This window comes from Cervus canadensis, chromosome 1 (genome assembly GCF_019320065.1).
Source record: "Cervus canadensis isolate Bull #8, Minnesota chromosome 1, ASM1932006v1, whole genome shotgun sequence".
Classification (NCBI taxonomy): Eukaryota; Metazoa; Chordata; class Mammalia; order Artiodactyla; family Cervidae; genus Cervus; species Cervus canadensis.
Genome location: NC_057386.1, coordinates 101,077,671 through 101,097,054, shown reverse-complemented (window position 1 = coordinate 101,097,054; position 19,384 = coordinate 101,077,671). Strand labels below are relative to the sequence as shown.

General features: G+C 45.3%; 1 protein-coding gene and 1 non-coding gene across 7 annotated transcripts in view; both read right to left on the bottom strand.

Moving 5' to 3' along the window:
• Positions 1–19,384, bottom strand: part of GOLGA3 (golgin A3) — a 46,251-nt gene that overhangs the window by 24,280 nt on the left and 2,587 nt on the right. For 4 of the 6 annotated variants that reach the window (XM_043488268.1, XM_043488276.1, XM_043488284.1 and 1 more), the window contains exons 2-6: positions 15,489–15,808; positions 12,993–13,232; positions 10,705–10,817; positions 5,244–5,902; positions 4,523–4,634 (exon numbers count right to left, since the gene is read on the bottom strand). In XM_043488268.1, coding sequence (XP_043344203.1) covers positions 4,523–4,634; positions 5,244–5,902; positions 10,705–10,817; positions 12,993–13,232; positions 15,489–15,621 — 1,257 coding nt within the window. In that variant the 5' untranslated portion in view covers positions 15,622–15,808. Of the gene's footprint in view, positions 1–4,522; positions 4,635–5,243; positions 5,903–10,704; positions 10,818–12,992; positions 13,233–15,488; positions 15,809–16,544; positions 16,944–19,384 lie in introns of those variants that run through there. The other 2 variants (XM_043488305.1, XM_043488314.1) reach the window with 2 other exon arrangements.
• Positions 1,824–1,930, bottom strand: LOC122425057. The gene has a single exon (XR_006264671.1). It is a non-coding gene; the product is annotated as a U6 spliceosomal RNA (small nuclear RNA).

The following is a 19,384-nucleotide window of genomic DNA, read 5'->3' as shown; positions in this document are numbered from 1 at the left end:
TTGTTCAAAAAAGAAAAAAGCGCACAAGCATGTACACACACACACACACACACTAAACATGTTTGTTCAAAAAAGAAAAAAGCGCACAAGCATGTACACACACACACACACACACACACACACACACACTACCTGAGAGCTGAGGGATCTCTAATAGATGAAGAGCAGCCAGATCCAAGTTTGGGGAAAACCAAACCCACAGAACATATCAGCCGGGAAAGGGCACCATTACATGAGGCCTTGAGGGCTGCAGCCAGGGGCATACAGCAGCCTGAGGCACCATCTGTGCTAGGTGGCAGGACCACAGGGACCCCTGTCTGATGGACACGGCAGGAAGTGACAGGAAAGGTGGGGCCAGCAGAAGGTCCAGGCGCCTGGAGCACCAGAGAAGAGACAGGGAGCAAAGGGCACAGTCCCTGCCCATCAGCATCTCTCACCCACCCTAAAGTCAGCCTATCAGGACGTGCATGTACAGCAATTTCAAAATGCAAAAAGGAGCAGACAGCTGTACCTCAACATACAATAGGAGAAAAACAACTTTGCCAAGACAAACAACAGATACAACAAACAGAAGAACAAATACCCCAAGAAAAGCTAACTGAGCAGATGCAGTAAGATTTTGTAGTAAAAGTATAATTAGTGTCTTCACAGAAATGCCAGCAAGTTTTGCACCCCTAACAATCCACAAAGATCTTGGCTTGGACACAGCCGAACAGCAAACCAAATTCCAGGAGGATCAGTTCAGTTCAGTCGTTCAGTTGTGTCCAACTCTTTGTGACCCATGGACTATGGCACATGAGGCTTCCCTGTCCATCACCAACTTCCGGAGATTGCTCAAACTCATGTCCATTGAGTCGGTGATGCCATCCAACCACCTCATCCATCTTCTGCCATCCCCTTCTCCTCCTGCCTTCAATCTTTCCTAGCGTAAGGGTCTTATCCAGTGAGTCAGTTATTCACATCAGGTGGCCAAAATACTGGAGCTTCAGCTTCTGCATCAGTCCTTCCAATGAATATTCAGGACTGATTTCCTTTAGGATGGGTTGGTTTGATCTCCTTGTAGTCCAAAGGCCTCTCAAGAGTCTTCAACACAACAGTTCAAAAGCATCAATTCTTCAGCACTCGGCTTTCTTTTTCTTTTTTTTTTTTTCTCATAGTTTCTTCTTTTTTTTTTTTATTATTATTATTATTTTTTTCCAGTGGGTTTTGTCATACATTGATATGAATCAGCCATGGATTTACATGTATTCCCAATCCCGATCCCCCCTCCCACCTCCCTCTCCACCCGATTCCTCTGGGTCTTCCCAGTGCACCAGGCCGGAGCACTTGTCTCATGCATCCCACCTGGGCTGGTGATCTGTTTCACCATAGATAGTATACATGCTGTTCTTTTGAAATATCCCACCCTCACATTCTCCCACAGAGTTCAAAAGTCTGTTCTGTATTTCTGTGTCTCTTTTTCTGTTTTGCATATAGGGTTATCGTTATCACCTTTCTAAATTCCATATATATGTGTTAGTATGCTGTAATGTTCTTTATCTTTCTGGCTTACTTCACTCTGTAAAATGGGCTCCAGCTTCATCCATCTCATTAGGACTGGTTCAAATGAATTCTTTTTAATGGCTGAGTAATATTCCATGGTGTATATGTACCACAGCTTCCTTATCCATTCATCTGCTGCTGGGCATCTAGGTTGCTTCCATGTCCTGGCTATTATAAACAGTGCTGCCATGAACATTGGGGTGCACGTGTCTCTTTCAGATCTGGTTTCCTCAGTGTGTATGCCCAGAAGTGGGATTGCTGGGTCATATGGCAGTTCTATTAAAAATATGGAACGCTTCACGAATTTGCGTGTCATCCTTGCGCAGGGGCCACGCTAATCTACTCTGTATCGTTCCAATTTTAGTATATGTGCTGCCGAAGCGAGCACAGCACTCAGCTTTCTTTATAGTCCAACTCTCACATCCATACATGACTACTGGAAAAACCACAGCTTTGACTAGATGGACCTTTGTTGGTAAATTAACACCTCTGCTTTTTAATATACTGTCTAGGTTGGTCATAGCTTTTCTTCCAAGGAGCAAGTGTCTTTTAATTTCAAGGCTGCAGTCACCATCTGCAGTGATTTGGGAGTCCAAGAAAATAAAGTCTATCACTGTTACCATTGTTTTCCCATCTATTTGACATGACGGGATGGGACCAGATGCCATGATCTTCATTTTTTGAATGTTGAGGTTTAAGGCAGCTTTTACACTCTCTTCTTTCACTTTTATCAAGAGGCTCTTTAGTTCCTCTTCACTTTCTGCCATAAGGGTGGTGTCATCTGCATATTTGAGGTTACTGATATTTCTCCTGGCAATCTTGATTCCAGCTTGTGCTTCATCCAGCCCAGCATTTTGCATGATGTACTCTGCATATAAGTCAAATAAAGAGGGTGACAATATACAGCCTTCAAGTACTCCTTTCCCAATTTGGAACCAGTCAATTGTTCCATGTCTGGTTCTAACTGCTGCTTCTTAACCTGCGTACAGATTTCTCAGGAGGCAGGTAAGGTGGTCTGGTATTCATTCCCATCTGTTGAAGAATTTTCCACAGTTTGTTGTGATCTACAGTCAAAGGCTTTGGCATAGTCAATAAAGCAGAAGTAGATGTTTTTCTGGAACTCTCTTGCTTTTTCGATGATCCAACAGATGTTGACAATTTGATCTCTGGCTCCTCTGCCTTTTCTAAATCCAGCTTGAACATATGGAAGTTCTCAATTCATGTACTGGTGAAGACTTACTTGGAGAATTTTGAGCATTACTTTGCTAGCATGTGAGATGAGTACAATTGTGTGGTCGTTTGAACATTCTTTTGCATTGCTTTTCTTTGGGATTGGAATGAAAACTGACCTTTTCCAGTCCTGTGGCCACCGCTGAGTTTTCCATATTTGCTGGCATATTGAGTGCAGCACTTTCACACCATCATCTTTTAGGATTTGAAATAGCTCAGCTGGAATTCCATCACCTCCACTAGCTTTGTTCATAGTGAAGCTTACTAAGGCCCACTTGACATCACTTTCCAGGATGTCTGACTCTAGGTGAGTGTCACCCCATCATGGTTATCTGGGTCATAAAGATCTTTCTAATTTTCTTGAAGAGATCTCCAGTCTTTCCCATTCTATTGTTTTCCTCTATTTCTTTGCATTGATCACTTAGGAAGGCTTTCTTATCTCTCCTTGCTATTCTTTGGAAGTCTGCATTCAAATGGGTATATCTTTCCTTTTCTCCTTTGCCTTTAGCTTCTCTTTTCTCAGCTATGTGTAAGGCCTCCTCAGACAGCCATTTTGCCTTTTTGCATTTCTTTTTCTTGGGGATGGCCTTCATCACTGCTTCCTGTACAATGTCTCAAATCTCCATCCATAGTTCTTCAGGCACTCTGTCTACTTGTCACTTGAATCTATTTGTCACTTCCACTGTACAATCATGAGGGATTTGATTTAGGTCATACCTGAATGGTCTAGTGGTTTTCCCTACTTTCTTCAATTTAAGACTAAATTTTGCAATAAGGAGTTCATGATCTGAGCCACAGTCAGCTCCTAGTCTTGTTTTTGCTGACTATATAGAGTTTCTCCATCCTTGGCTGCAAAGAACATAATCAATCTGATTTTGGTATTGACCATCTGGTGATGTCCATGTGTAGTCTTTTCTTGTGTTGTTGAAAGAGGGTGTTTGCTATGACAAGTGTGTTCTCTTGGCAAAACTCTGTTAGCCTTTGCCCTGCTTAATTTTGTACTCCAAGGCCAAACTTGCCTATAACTCCAGGTATCACTTATGTTCCACAGGAGGACAAAGTGAAAACCATGTACAACCAAAAGGAACCTTGAAACCTTGGTAATCACCTCTTCAGTCTGGAGTTTATGCAGCAGAGCAAGCATTCTAGTGTGGGTGCCCTCCCCACATCCCCACAGCACAGGTTACTCAGGAGACAGCCCCCACCCCCTACCCCACTGCCTTGACCGGATACCTCCCAGGCCCTTGCCGTCTCCCTGCCAAGTGCAGAGGGTCAAAGGCAGCTGAACTGATTTACTCTGATTGTTGATAGGAATGCTGAAAATTAAGGGATGGAAAATGATTTTTCAGGCATATGCTAACCAGATAAAGCAAAATTCATATCAGAAAAAGCAAAAACTACTAAAGGGACAAAGATGACAATTTCACTGGGCCAGAAAAAGGTGAAATCCACTCCAAAGATTGAACTGTTATGGACTGTTGGGTCTCTAATAGCAGAGCTAGGAGGTGTCCAAGGCAGATCCTGACAGATACAGGGAGAAATCCCACAGTCAGAGTGGGAAACTAGCATACCTCTTTCCAAGGCTGACAAATAGAACACAGAAAAATAAATGGCTACAGAGGACAAGGCTGCTAATGATGATAAAGCTTCTTCTTAAAGACATGTGTAAAACTTGGTGTGTAGTGAATAGGAAATTGCACATTCTTTCCAAAGACATGACACATTAATACATCCATCAAATTTCAATTACCTGACTAGCTTCTAATGATAAAGCTTCCAGCTGTCCTTCGAGTCTCATTTTTTCTTTAAGAACCTGCAACATTTCATCATGAGTTTCAGCAACAGAACTTTCCATGGACACACTAGAGGATAAAGACAAAAGGATCAGGTGTTGGGAATATAATTGATCATTATCTTCCTTTATGCTGTCCATACACTCCAGATTTCACACCCCTCTGGCTACTCTCCCCTAACTAAAAAAATTTTTTTTTCCTTGTGGTACAGGCTTCTCTCTAGTTGCAGCACTTGGGCTTAGTTGGTCCGAGGCATATGTGACCTTAGTTCCCTGCCAGGGATCAAACCTGTATCCCCTGCTTTGGAACATGAATTCTTAACCATCTTTTCTAATCTTTAAAACTAGGTCAAGTCCTTAGGTTTAAGCCCTTTCCCTAATTTTTTTTAAAAACAGCTAAGTAAAAAGATTTTGGTAGACAGTTAAAGCTCAAACTCTTGCCCACAGTAGGGCCTTTACAGCCAGCACAGGGCCAGAACACCTTTATGGAGATGTTGAGTCCATGTCACATCAATGCAACATATCCTGGAAAGCAGATACCTTAACATTGCAAGTGAGCACTCATCAGACCCAGTTCCTTTTCTAACAAAGCAACAGAGAGTGTATAAATGAAATGTTAAGTACTGAGTGTGGAACTCTGAGGGGAAGCTGGTGTCTCGTGGGCTCCAGCGTCACCCACCTGCTGCAAATGCTATTGGTCCGGCTCCGCGTCTCCCCGTTGACCTCCTGCCTCTGCTCTTGGTGCTCGGCTGCTGCAGCCTGCAGGACATCTGAGATGGAGGGGAACTGGCCCAGGGCTCCAACAGCGATCTCCCTGCCGCTGACCACATAGGGGGCCTCACGCGCACCCCCCATGTTCGCTGGGATGCCTGGTGTCCCTCGGGTGGAGATGCTGCTGTAGGAGGAGCTATCGCTCTCAGTTCCGTCAGCCTCGGACACGTTGTCTCCAGTCAGGGATGCATTCTCCAGGCGGTCGTCGGCCTCGGGGCTCAGGCTAACCTCAGACACCACTGATGTCCCGCTGCCTCGGTTCTGCTTCAGGGAGCCCCTGGTAGAGTCCGGAACTGGAACATTTCCACCAGAATTCCGAACGTCTGAATCTTCAGTTCTGTAATCAGCCAGAGACCGAATTTTGCTTGATTTGGAACTTTTTTTCTCCTTAGGATGTGCCAGGAGCCCTAAGCTGCCCACCTTCGGCCCCCGAGGGACACTGGTGCGCAGGAAGGAATATTCTTTTGTCATAGCCACGGCACTGGCCCGCGGTAAGGTTTCTGGGTTCAACATGAGTTCAGGATCAAGTGTGCTAAAAAGTCTCGTTTTAGTTACAGGTTGACTGGACTGAGGAGGAAAAAAAAGTACAAAAATTATGTTTAAAATTGACAAGCAGCATTCAAAAATCGCCACCCAGAAAGGCCATACCTTACATAAACAGAGCTCCCTCCCGCCATGCTCCCATGTCACGGGCCTTTCATTCTTAACTTCACTCCTCCATGTCCATCCCAGGGAAGGTCCAAGCACAGGCCTGTCATGACTGTGACCTGATGACATCTTAGAACACCTATTAGAGCAAGTCCTTCCTCATTACACTTCCTTCACAGAATTTCCCTGCCTATTCTCTCATTTATTCTTTTAGGTAAACTTTGAAATTTTTCTTCAAGTTAAAATATTAGTTCTGTTGAATTAGAATTACCATAAATTTATAATTACTTACGGGATAATGAGCAGTTTTTCTTCATTTATTCATATCTATTTGCATGATCGTCAACAGAGAAACTTATGCAGTGTTTTATCTAGATTCTAAACCACTTTTGTTGCCATTTTGATACTTAGAAATCATTTTGTTGATACTGTAAATATTATTTTTTCGCTCTAATTTTATAACTGGTCATACTAGGATACCTACTTTTCATATCTGTATTTTAAACTGACAATTTCTGAACCCCAATTATTTTATAGTATTTTTATGAATTTATAATAACAATTTTCAGTTGATTCGCCAGCATTTTGCTAAGGTGTTACCAGCACCTGCAAAAAACAATGTCATTTCTCTATTTTTTCCTTTTTCTAAAAAATAATTTTGTTTATATTTTTTGCTGCACTAGGTCTTTGTTGCTGCACAGGCTTTTCTCTAGTTGAGGCAAGTAGGGGCTTCTCACTGTGCTGGCTTCTCTTGTTGCTGAACACAGGCTCTGGGGCACGTGGGCTTCAGCAGGTGCAGCATGTGGGCTCAGGAGTTGCAGCTCTTGGGCTCTAGAGCATGAGCTCTATAGCTGTGGCACATGGGCGTCTGTGCTCCACAGCACGTGGGATCTTCCGAGACCAGGGATCGGACCCATGTCTCCCACACTGGCAGGCAGAATTCTTCACCACTGAGCACCAGGGAAGCCCTCTCCTATTTTGTAATACTTATAGCTCTCATTTCTTTTTCTTTTTTTTTTTCATTTCTTTTTCTTATATCATTGTGTTAGCTAGAACTTCCCAACTGGCCTTGAATGAAGCTGAGGATGTGGGAAGATAACATTCCTTGATGCTAAATCAACATGACTTTCTTCTACAAATTAACGTTCAGCTCATGTTATTCTATAAAGTCAGTGCAGTCCCAAAGTGATGAGGGACAAGGTGGGTGAGGATCATCTTGGAACGATGCTAGGACACAGCAGCAAGGATAAGTGGGTCAGAGCAGCGAGGAAGAGTAAGGGATGTGGGGCGACAGACTGGCCAGGCCTCCCAGACAGTTACACGCACTATAAAGCTGCCATAATTAGAGCCACAGAGACCATGAAAAGCAGCAGACGGACTGATGACACAGAACACAGCCCAAGAACTGGCCCAAGTATTGGTGGCGTCTATAGATATTAAGAGAGAACGCCAAAGAGGGAAAAGACAGACTACAAAATAAGCAATCTGAGATAACTGACCAGCAGTCCACAAAGAGGCTCATTCCTACCTCTCGCCTCCATCCAAGCAAGTGGATTAGATCTACATAATAAAATAAAAAATGTAACTTATAGAAACTTTTTAGATTATCTCTTACTTTTAGTATAAAAAAAGAGATGAATTTATGTCCTTCAAATGGGGAGATCTTAAAGTTGTATTTCATCAGAAATCTGTTCAAGCCCATTCTTTGTTTCAAACATCTTACTAAGCATTTTCTTCGTGTAGTTTCACATATGTATATATGAGTATATATATTTTTTAATGTCACAGTTATTGATATATGTGGTTGTTTTAAGTATCTTTTTTGCCTTTTTTTGTCTTTTATGTCTTTTTCAAGATAAAAAAATAAACCTTTAGTTTCTAACTAAAAAAAAAAAAAAGAAGAAAAAAAAAGAGGTGAATTTATGTCCTTCAAATGGGGAGATCTTAAATATGACATAAACCCTCAAAGAAGTTAACAGCAAAGACTGAAAGTTCTGACTGTAAACATTCAAATCCGATGTGCAGGGTCTTCCCTGGTGGTCCAGAGGTTAGGACTCTGAGCTTCCACTGCAGGGGGCTCAGGTTCAATCCCTTAAGATTCTGCCAGCCAAGCAGCCAAGCCAAAATGAACAAAAACAAAAAGCTGATGTGCAGCAAAAAATATACCAGAAAAGAAGTCATGGAAAATTAAGAAAAAATTATTTGCAAAAATACTAAAAGGGAATAATTTCCTCACATATAGTACCAACATAGCAAAAAGACAAACTGAAAAACAGACGAAGGCTAACAAAGACACTCAGTCAATGTGTAAAAAGGTGCTTATGGTTAGGAAGTACTTTTTTCTCAGCTATCAGAGAACAAAGAATCAATTTTTATTATTTCTAATGCTCCCAAAGATGAGAAGTCTAGCAGTCTTATAGATTGCTAAATGGAATGTAAACCAGTCATTATCAACTAACAAATACATAAAACCTTTTACCCAATAATTCAACAGTTAAGGATTTACCCACAAAAATATACCAAGACACAAAACATTCACTGCAGCATTGTTTGCAATTTCAAAAAATTAGAAACAACCTAACATGTTGATTAATTCGGGCTGGTTAATGCAATGCTGGTATGTACGCATGGTTACAAAGGATGAGGAGGGTCTCTACCATGCTGAGGCAGGACAGATACGTGAGAAAGGTCCCGTGAAGAACAGCACAGAAAAGGTGCTCCCCCTGCATACAATCTTCACCTCTACATGAAGGACCCTTGTAGTGATGCTCTCAAAGTATCTACCACACTACAAAACAGGGGGACTTTCACTCATCCTCTCTACCCTTTAAACATGAAGTATGAACTATACTCCTATTCTTAGTTTGGGCTTCCCTGGTGGCTCAGACGGTAAAGAATCCTCCTGCAATGCGGGAGACCTGGGTTTGATCCCTGGGTTGGGAAGATCCCCTGGAGGAGGACATGGCAACCCACACCAGTATTCTTGCCTGGGGAATCCCCATGAACAGAGACGCTTGGTGGGCTACAGTCCATGGGTGTGTAAAGAGTCAGACATGACTGATCGACTAAGCACATTTTTAGTGTAACTGTTTTTGCTTGCTTGTTTTGTTTTGTTTTTTAATTTGCTGCATTGGGTCTTAGTGGCACATGAGATCTTTGGTCGCATCCTGCAGGACTTTTGTTGCAGTGCACAGACTCTCTAGTTGTGGTACGTGGGCTCTATAGTTGCAGCTCAGGGGCTTAGTTGCCTGAAAGCACATGGGATCTTATTTGCCTGAACAGGGATCAAACCTACGTCCTCCGCACTGCAAGGTGGATTCTAAACCACCAGACCGCCAGGGAAATCCCATGTACATATAATTTTTAAAGATGGGAAATGATGTTAAATTTCACCCTGAACTCCTGACACATTAATTGCCTAATGTTGGATGACCCAGGCAGAGCTTGGACTTGCGATGCAAACCTGAGAAGCAGGTTGTGGACAGGACGGGGCATATGTACATTGGCTGGTCTGTATCTTGGTTCTGCTACTTTACTGCTAAGTAACCTCTGGCAAGTTCCTTACCTGCCCGAGTCTCACTAAAAATCTGTGGGGAAATTAACATTGCCTGGTGCACATAACTCCTGACTACTGACTGTCACTGTAAGGTTTTCTGACAGGCCATCTGGACAGATGCCTGAATGCCCCTGACTGGGTGGGAGCCTCAGTCAGTTCAGAGCCTGGTGCTGGCTCTTCCAGTCTGTTTACATTGGCTTCAGAGCAGTGACACTTGAAGAGCCAAGGTCCTCTCTTGGGAAAACAAATGGTCAACCCTGATGAGGACTTGTCACAACTAAATCATTCACTGAAAGTGTTTTTTTAAAATGTGTATTTTGTTAGTTCATTTAGTTTCAAATTCCTTTAATTTGAAATTTCTCAAGTTCACGATAAACTTGGATTAAGACTGAAGTGAACCTTCACACATGCCTTTCCTAGATTCACTTGACTGATTAAAAATACTGTTTTCATTAGTATCCTAGTGAGGATTTCATAACTGAATAAAACCGATTTTAGCAAAGCTTATGTACATACTTCGGAGAAGGCAATGGCAACCCACTCCAGTACTCTTGCCTGGAAAATCCCATGGACAGAGGAGCCTGGTGGGCTGCCGTCTATGGGGTCGCACAGAGTCAGACACAACTGAAGCGACTTAGCAGCAGCAGCAGCATGCACATACTTTGGAAAAGGAAATGGCAATCCACTCCAGTATTTTTGTTTTGAGAATCCTATGGATAGAGGAGTCCATGCGGTCACAAAGAGTTGGACATGACTGAGTGACTAACACACATGCACATACTTATCATGTGTGTGACATGCCACACAGTCTAATACCGTACAGCAAAGCTCAGCAGAAACTCTATCACTTACACAATAAACAAGTCAAACCCAGGACCGGCTGCTCAAGTACAGAGAGCAGTTACACCCACATGTTCGCTGCCTCTGCTTTTCTAATGGCAGATTTAGACATAAAACATGCCTGTCTGGAGGGAAGAAGGACCAGAAGGGTGGGAACCAGAGCCCGTGGAATCTCCTCAAAGGGTGGGAACTACATGAGAAAGATGACCTTTGTAGAGACACACACAAGCCCATCCCAGCAAAGAGAAATAAACAGCAGATCCTAGAATTATGTCTGACTGTCTGCTGTTTTTTCCATTAGCTGGTTCGAAAGAGGGAGACTCACTCTTTCCTGCTGGCGTTTCACCCTGTACTGTTTGAGCTGTTCTTCCAGTCGCTTCCGAGCCTGCAGTCGGACCTGCTCCTCCTTCTCCAGGGGCAGCGAAGCCTCTGTTGAGCCTGAGGTGGGGAAACGGCCATTTAGAAACTCACAACACAACAGCGGACAGAAGACAAATCAGAACAGCAGCTTGGCTGTCTTGGGTTTTATTACCGATATGATTTAGCTTTAAATAACACATGGCTGTCTAGTTTGAAAGAACTGTTTGCAGATGGAGAGAGAACTGTAAGCCTTGGACAGTGACCACAGACAGGACCCACCTGGGGGCAGACACAATGGCCCAGCACAGGGGTGGTGCCTCCGCCAGCAGCGCACTGCCACCTATGGGCATCCCGCCAGTAAAACAGGACGCGCGCAACATGCTCCTTTTAGTAATTAAAGAACTGAACTTGAAGTTGGTGCCAGTGTGAGTGTTCTGAGGCTCCCACCAAGCTCTAACTCTGCTTCCTTACATTACAGAGGAACATGAACAGCAATCCTGATGGAATGACAGGCAGCAGCGGCGAACAGGAACATGCTACCAAACTTGCCTTCTTTACTCAGTAACATCCCAGCAGATTACCTCAGTTTTCTACCCGAGGCGACTCCAGTCCAGAGGCCATGCTCAAGGACAAGAGGGGGACTACTCTGACAACTTTCGGGCAATTGACAAAATTTAAAATATCTAAAACCCAAAGTTTCACTTTGGGTATAAAAAAAGCTGAACAGTGAGTGAAAAGTAGGCAAGACCCAGGTCTCCCAGCTCAGGGCCAAGGGGCTGCTGAGAGCAGAGAAATGCCGTAACTGAGCCCCTTCCTGGGCAGCAGCATCCTCAATTATGAATTCTGGGAGGTAAGCTGCTGTTGTTTTAAATAATCCCTAAAACCTGAGCAGTCGCCAAGAATTTCACTAGGAATTCACCAGCATTGTTACTGACTGTGCACTCATACTCTTCATGCAAGTTTCATATGAAAGAGCTTACATACTTTTCACATCACTAAGTGGTCCAGATGGCAGAGACCACCAGAGGCATGGCCTCAGGGCTGGGCACATTCCTGGGAGGGGCAGGCAGGGGAAAAGCAGGAGAACCTGGTGCCAGAGCTCACAAATCCCTCAGGTCAGGACCCAGGATTTCACACAGCATCCGCTGACATGCTAACAGTTTGTTTACAGAAATGTTTAAAGTATACTATGACCCTAACAGCATAATGAAATTATTCCTGTGAACACCCTCTAGTGAGCATGAGAGTACAAGTTGCAAATGAAAGCATCAAGGCGGCATTGCTGCACACCCAGCAGACTGGTGAAGACCAAAAGGAAAAGCATCTTTGTCCTCTCACAGGGCATCAGCACCCTTGCAATGTGACCACCCATGATGGAGATAGACACACCCACTGCTTCTGACCAAGAGTTCTGCCCCTGGGATGGAGGGCATAGAAATGAAAACACCAGTGCTGCAACATGCATGGAGAGATGCTCACTGCAGCACTGGTCCCCTGGCCCTGACCCGGCCACACTCGGGGCTCCTCCAGCCTTTAAAGAATGGACATGGAGCTGCACCAGCTGACGCGGGGCAATCGCCAGGCGACAGCGCGGGGTGAGAAGAGCATGCAGCGATGTGAAGGACACGGGCCCACTTTAAGAACAATGATCGTCCAAACCTGGCTGTTTTCAGAGGCCTGTAAGGGACCATGTGAGAAGGTGGCTGACCCAGAGGGGAGGGGAGGAAGTATCCAAGCGGGGACGAGGTGTAACAACAGCAGCTGTGAACTGACCCCATTAGGTAAGATTACACAAGTCTGTGTGTGAAAACTTGCGTGTTAGAAAAGCCTGGAGGCTTCAGGGCTCTCAGGCTGACAGTTCACAACTTGGTCGCCCCTGAATCCCCAGGGATTAGCACAAAATAAAGGCTGATTAAAGTAACTCATAAAAGAAAGCCTTCAAGCTGTAACTATTAAGATCAAATCCCCACTGCTGCTTGCTCACCAGCCCTGGTGACGGAAGACATGCACGCACAGGCCCTTCAAACTTGGGCCTCAAGCGCCGCTGTCACCATCAGGCTGTGACAAAGCGTATCTTCCCTCTGAAATGGAGCTATTTGTTAAACGCACAACCCACCATGGTGATAAAACAGCAACGGCGGAGAGGCAAGCCCTTCAGGACCTGTACCTATCAAGGACAGTGAGTGACAGGGGCCCGGCGGGGTGGGATGCGGGATGAGGGGGTGGGGGAGAGCCCGGCAGGAAGATGCTTACACAGTTGCGTTTCTTGCATAGGAAGACTGAGTCTGAGGGACTGCAAAGCTTCTTTTCTAACAATGCCCTCAGCACTAGTCCCCTGAGACTTCCTTAGGTTGTCATGGAAACCAGCCACACCTGGAGACGCATCAGGACTCGCTGGCGAGGGAGGCTCTGGGAACTGTGGTGTCGGCCCATTCAGACAGGTGTCCCCCTGGTGTCCTTCATCTGAAGTTCTGTTTACCTTGGCACTGGCACCTGGAAAAGAGGGTGTGTTTTAACAACTAAAATAGGACAAGAGGGAATCTAGACATGGGAGCACTCTCCACATCCCAGGAACCTGCTCACTCTTCAAGGACAGCAAGCCTGTCCTTCTGAAGGGCAGGTGATGTGGGACAAGTGACTCAACCTCGCAGAGTAATACCCTCACCTGCAGGACGCCCTCCTCACCTTCCGCACTACAGCTGTAGAATTTCAGTAGTCATGTTTTCTTTTCATTTAAACAAGACCAGTAAGAAATCTTATGAAACTCTGTTTTTAAAAAAATAGCAAAAAAAACTTCCACAAATCCTTAAAACGTGGCCAACAATGTTTCTAATGAGCATTGTTAACAGCAGTACTAACCAGTGTCACAGCCTCACATTTACAAAGGGCTGATTCCAAAGTTATTTCAAGGCATAAGTTTATCATCCAAAATGAGATATCAAAGGTGAAGAGTTAGAACAGCTGATGAGAATGATTACCCCAAAGCTGAGGAGAGACCCAGAGTCTATGCTTCTGACTGACAAACACCTAACAGGTAAAAACCCAAGTTAACCAGTGATGACTATTCACCTGCGTATCAAGCTCAGTCTCCTCTACTAACATTATTGCAAGTTACTTACACACTAACTGAAACCTACTTTTGTATCAAAAGGAAAGTGCTCTCCCCCGATGGGCAGCCAGTTGGCAGCCAACGAGTCGAGGAGATACCTGGAGGGGCTCCCAGGCACATTCCGGGGGCTCCCAAGCACTGCAGTGCCCCAGGTCTCCATAAGATTAGCACCACTTGGATCTCATGATGTACCCAGTATGCAACTAGGAAATTCCCTCTGTACCCAAGCAAACTGAAAATGGGTTTCTGTCACTTGAAATGTGAGTCCCAACTAACGTAGCCACTTACTGTCAGGCCTCCCTGAAAGGAAAACTAGAATACAAAGTAGGGGGAAGGGGGCAGACATAAAACAGAGTGGGAGGACCCCACCACAGCTCTGACACAACCATCTGTTCTCTTACACAAACAGCTGAGGTGAGGGGTGGGGTGGGAGTGGGGAGGAAATCGTGGGGAGGAAATCGTGGGGAGGAAATCGTGCATTTCAGATGCAAGTTAATCAGGTCAATATCATTTCCTGATGGGCTTATCAAATCTGGGAGAGTCTCTAAAGCATCCTGCTTACATATGAAAGTAATTATTTGAGTGTCACACTGCACTTTAAAAAAAATCTAAAAGAAGGCCTAATAAATAATAAGACTTGATTGTTTCCAAACACAAGTCTCATTATGAATAAACAAATAATGATGACATAAAAATTGGCCAGCTCCACCTCCTGGGTGCTTCCCAAGTGCTCACATTTCACATGGGCCTTCACCACCACCCTAAGATGCAGGGTGGAGAAGAAAATGGTAACCTACTCCAATACTCTTGCCTGGAGAATCCCTTGGACAGAGGAGCCTGGAGCGCTACAGTCTATGGGGTCACAGAGTCGGACATGACTGAGTGAGTGACACACACAAGATGCAGGGACCATTCATCTTTCCATTTTCCCAGTAAGAGAGCAAGGCGGAAATAAATTAAGGATCATGGTTAAGGGCTCATTCCTGTTAGCGGCAGACCTAGGAGTTGTTCCAGTTGCAGAACCCTTGATCCTGGGCCAAGCCGCATCGGCCTCACCTGGCACTTAAGGAACAGGAAGCAGCAAAGCCATTTCAGGTGCCTGAGCACTGTTTTCCCAGAAGGGAAACGCAGTTTCTGCTAGTAAATCAGTGCATACACATGTTACAATGTTAAAGCACACACTGCCCAGGAAGGGGCATGAGGAAGCAGTCATTTATTCTGTGCTTCCAACACACGAATAACCCACTAGCTAACATGGAAATGTGATCCCGTAATCCTCAGATCACTAGTGGCACACTTTCCAGTTAGTAGAAATCTGACAACCAACCAACCAAAAAGGTAGAATGTTAGGCACGGGACAGTGATGTGTCAGTGAAGATCTGCATGAGCTTTATGGGTAAACCATGCTGCTCGGTCCCTCTGGAGCAGAAAGCCCCAGAAAGTTCCCATTTCATTTAACACGCATGGTGTTTGAATAAAGGTTGGCCTCAACTAAAAAAAAATACATAAGAACATACTCTGAATGAATTATAAAGTTCATTAAGCTCTTAGACGCCACTGTCTTCTTCCAAAGGCAAGACAACCTGTTCTCCTGTTTAAAGGTAAGGTGTGAGCAGAACACAGAGTAACTGGCAACTTACACTGGGCTTCGTCCCACTGATCCAGCGGCGCCAGTGAGCCAGGGGGCCTTGGGGGGCCCTCAGGTTGACCCGAGGTGCCACTGCCGGATCTGTCCTCCACCAGGCCCTCCCGCACAGCCGCCGCACCGTCCATGGTCAGGGTGACACGGGCTGGGCTGACACTCAGAGGCTACAAGTGAACTGGGAGCGAGTTCAGTTTCTGCCATCAGCAACGGCCAAAAGCTCCTGGGACGGACCACACTAGGTTTGCCATTTTGGGGAAGAGATTTACAGTCTCACAGATGGCCTGAAATCAAACCGGGTGATATCATGCATGATACCTGACAGGAATAAAAAGAGAAAGAAGGTATTATGAATCTTCATTTGTCAGATTTGAAGTAACAAGTCCAAGACTAACATTTGGTTCCCAACATGCATCTGTATAATAAATGTATTCATACAACAAATAATCTTTGAGCACCTACAGCATCCTATTTTTTGAGGATAAAAAACTGACCCAAACCCATCTGGCCCATCCCTGAAGGCCATCTGCACTGATGACTGCTGAAAACTATCCCCCACCAGGGTGAGAAGCTCCTCCATCAACAATGTAATCCGCAGAGCTGGGAGTGGGGCTTGGATGACTGAGGAGCCGAGTCTTTATTTATTTAAACTTAACTGACTTGTATGTAAACAGCGCATGTGGCCAGTGGCTTTAGTATTGGACACAGAGGCCCACATGCTCACAGGGGTCAAAGGGTGAGCTCCTCTCCCAGGAGACCCGGCATGTCACAGCCCAGGCCATGCCTCAGAACCAGAGGTCAACAAGGAAGATGTAACAGCATGGAGCATGGTAAACTGGACACTAACGGAGGAAGCATGGGGGGACAAGGACACAGGGAAAACAGCCACTGGGGTATGGGGGGCAGAGAAAGGACCTCACGCAGGTGACCAGACACATTCTTCATTTCTCACAAGATCTGCTATCTTTCAGCTTGTTCTGCCAAGCTGAATTGAAGGGAGCCCAAAGCCTGGCAACTGGTTACTGCTTTTGAAGTGTAATGAGGATATTATCACCTCGTTTCCTCCTCAACAGATATGGTGCTGCTGTTATTCTGCAGAAATGGTAGCATTTACTTCCTTGAAGATAAGACTTCATATTATCCTATGTACTGTTTGGTGTTTCACAGGTTCCGGGACAAAAATTTACAGGACTTTTCTCCACGGCTTCCAAATGTCACATAGATGTTTTTGAAAAGAGCCTAAGCAACAGCTGGACTCTCACTGGACGATACTGTTTCTCCACAGTTCTCTGTCTCCCTGTCACCCATGAACAGGCAGCCCTTAGTGGCTGGCACAACATGTGAACACCTAGTGATGGGAACCCAGCAGTGTTTGGCCTGCAGCTTCAATCATCCACACATTTTCCTCTGCTGTCTAGCACCTGACAGGCCAGCAACATCATGGATTAATAAGTGTTGTTATGAATATAAAAAGGCTATGCCGACTTTTTGGTGGCATCATGGCTTGCAGGATCTTAGTTCCCCAACCAGGGATTGAACCCAGGCCCTCAGCACTGAAAGTATGCAGGCCTAACCAGTGGACTGCTGGGGGATGTCCTATGTCTACTATTAAGTGCAGAGCTAGTACTAAGACTGTACTTGAAAGGACCAGAGATAGAATTGCGTGAAAACATGAATAGCTACAATCCAATGTAGTTAATCAATAAGTACCGGGTGCTGCTGGCTCATGGTGCCTGGTGTGAGGAAATATTTGAGGACTGAAATGATGTCTGAAGGGAGGTACCAAGGTCAACCAAATATGATCCTATGTGCAATGAGGTCTCAACTTAGTTTCTGTCTGTACAATATTCGGTAACCTCTTTCATCCACAGAGACACTTTCCAGGTTGCAGGGTGGGAAGACAAACAGGCCAGTCCACAGGTCCCTCTGAAAATCACCATCTCACAGGGACTTAGCTGCACATGACACCACTGTGACACCTGCTGAGCCTGCCCTCACTCCATGGGCACAGCTGGTGGTAAGCTGGCCAGCGTGACACCACAGAGGAGGTGATGCCCGCAAGGCCAGGCAAGGGCACACCCAGGCTGTCCCCTTACTGCAGGCTTCACTTCACAGACAGGTGACTACAGATGGTCAGGCTGGGACACACACAGTGGGCTGTGGAATCAACTGTCCCTGCCTATGGTGTACGGTATGTGCTGGCCATCCTAAGATGCTCCTTAACAAAGGAAGGCATCTGCATTTTGCTTTGAAATGTCTTTGTTTCTGTCTTGTGGGGGTGGGGTGAAGCTGCCTACATCATCACATGCTCCCTAAGATGCCTGCCTGAGAGGGTAACAACAGATAAGTGCTTTTCAGAGTTGGTCCCTTTGTTGCCAATGTCCTTTTCCCTTTGACCAGCAGGCAAATCCCCCTGGATCCTTCCATGTCTGCCATTAGGCACTGCTCTCAAGTCTCCTGGGTCTCAGGTAAAGCACTCCTCCCTGCCATCATGATACCCCTGCACGCATCAGTTCAGTTCAGTTGCTCAGTCGTGTCCAACTCTTTGCGACCCCATGAACCGCAGCACGGCAGGCCTCCCTGTCCATCACCAACTCCCGGAGTTTACCCAAACTCATGCCCATTGAGTCGGTGAATATCACTCCGCAATTGCGTGTGTGCCTATCTCTTCCATCACCCTGTAAGATCCTAGACACAGGAATCACCATTCCAGGTCTGCCCCTACCCCCTCGAACATCCCCTACACAGAGTGGTGATCAATGTAGGCTACTGACAAATAAGTCTCTGCCTCCACCACCAATAAGTCACTTGCCTCCACCAAGTCCTAGCCCTTAGCAACCAAGCTAGTGGTTCAAAAACAAAATGATACAGTATTTGCATCCTTGAATATCCACAATGCTTTGTCAAATATAGAATAACTCTACTACTCAATGCAGTTGGGAGTCACAGTTCTGGGAGGGCAAAGAACACCTGGGAGCTACAAACTGGGAGAGCAGCATGTAAATGGCCACAGGTCAGAGAAGCATCTAAGGAGCCACAGGGAATGTGTTACTGAGGCAAGCAGTGACAACACCTGACCCTGACACTATGCAGGAAAGAGAGCACTGGCCGAGATGTTTGTGTCCACTGAGGAAGGTACACCAAAGACAGAGAGAAATGTGTCAGGCTGTTTAAGCCTAATACCAATGCATAGTCCGTGCATTTGCTTGCCTTTATTTGGATTTCTTGCTAAACAAGAAGTCTTCTAATTCCCAAGGAGCCCTAACTGACCCCCCCAGCCCCACCCCTTGAGATGAATGGTGCAGCCCTGGAGACCCTGTGACTGTGACTTGTTCTGGTAACTTATGAAGGTGGCTCCTGTTCACACGCAGCTCTGCCAGAAGCCAGACAAGAGAGGGGATTCACAGAACACCAGAAGCAGTCTCTGGGGAAGGGACATGTCTCCCTATCCATAATACACTGGCATTCTCCAAGTATCCTCAGCCTCATGTGAATTTTACTTAGCATGACTCAGTCATCCAGGCTTCATTATTTCAGACTGCTGACAAAAACAGGACAAGGAGGGTTAGACAGCTGGGAGTACATCACAAGGAAGCTGTTATTAGTAACATGCACTCCATTTTGGGATTTAAAAAAACACAGATCAGTCTAATCACAGTACCATTTCTGACCACCTGCATTCTGTGTTTCCCGGAGGGAAGAGATAAGCAAAGGTATCACTTAGAACTTCAAAAAGTATGTAACTCTAGGTTCACTGCTGTCTGACATTAAGAGACTTCAGATTGAGAAACTACTATCTCAGGAAACTATGTGATCTCCAACTTCCCCCAGACAGCAGATTACTTAGATCTGGTATAAGCACATCAGCAGGTCCATCTACTCCATCTTAAGATG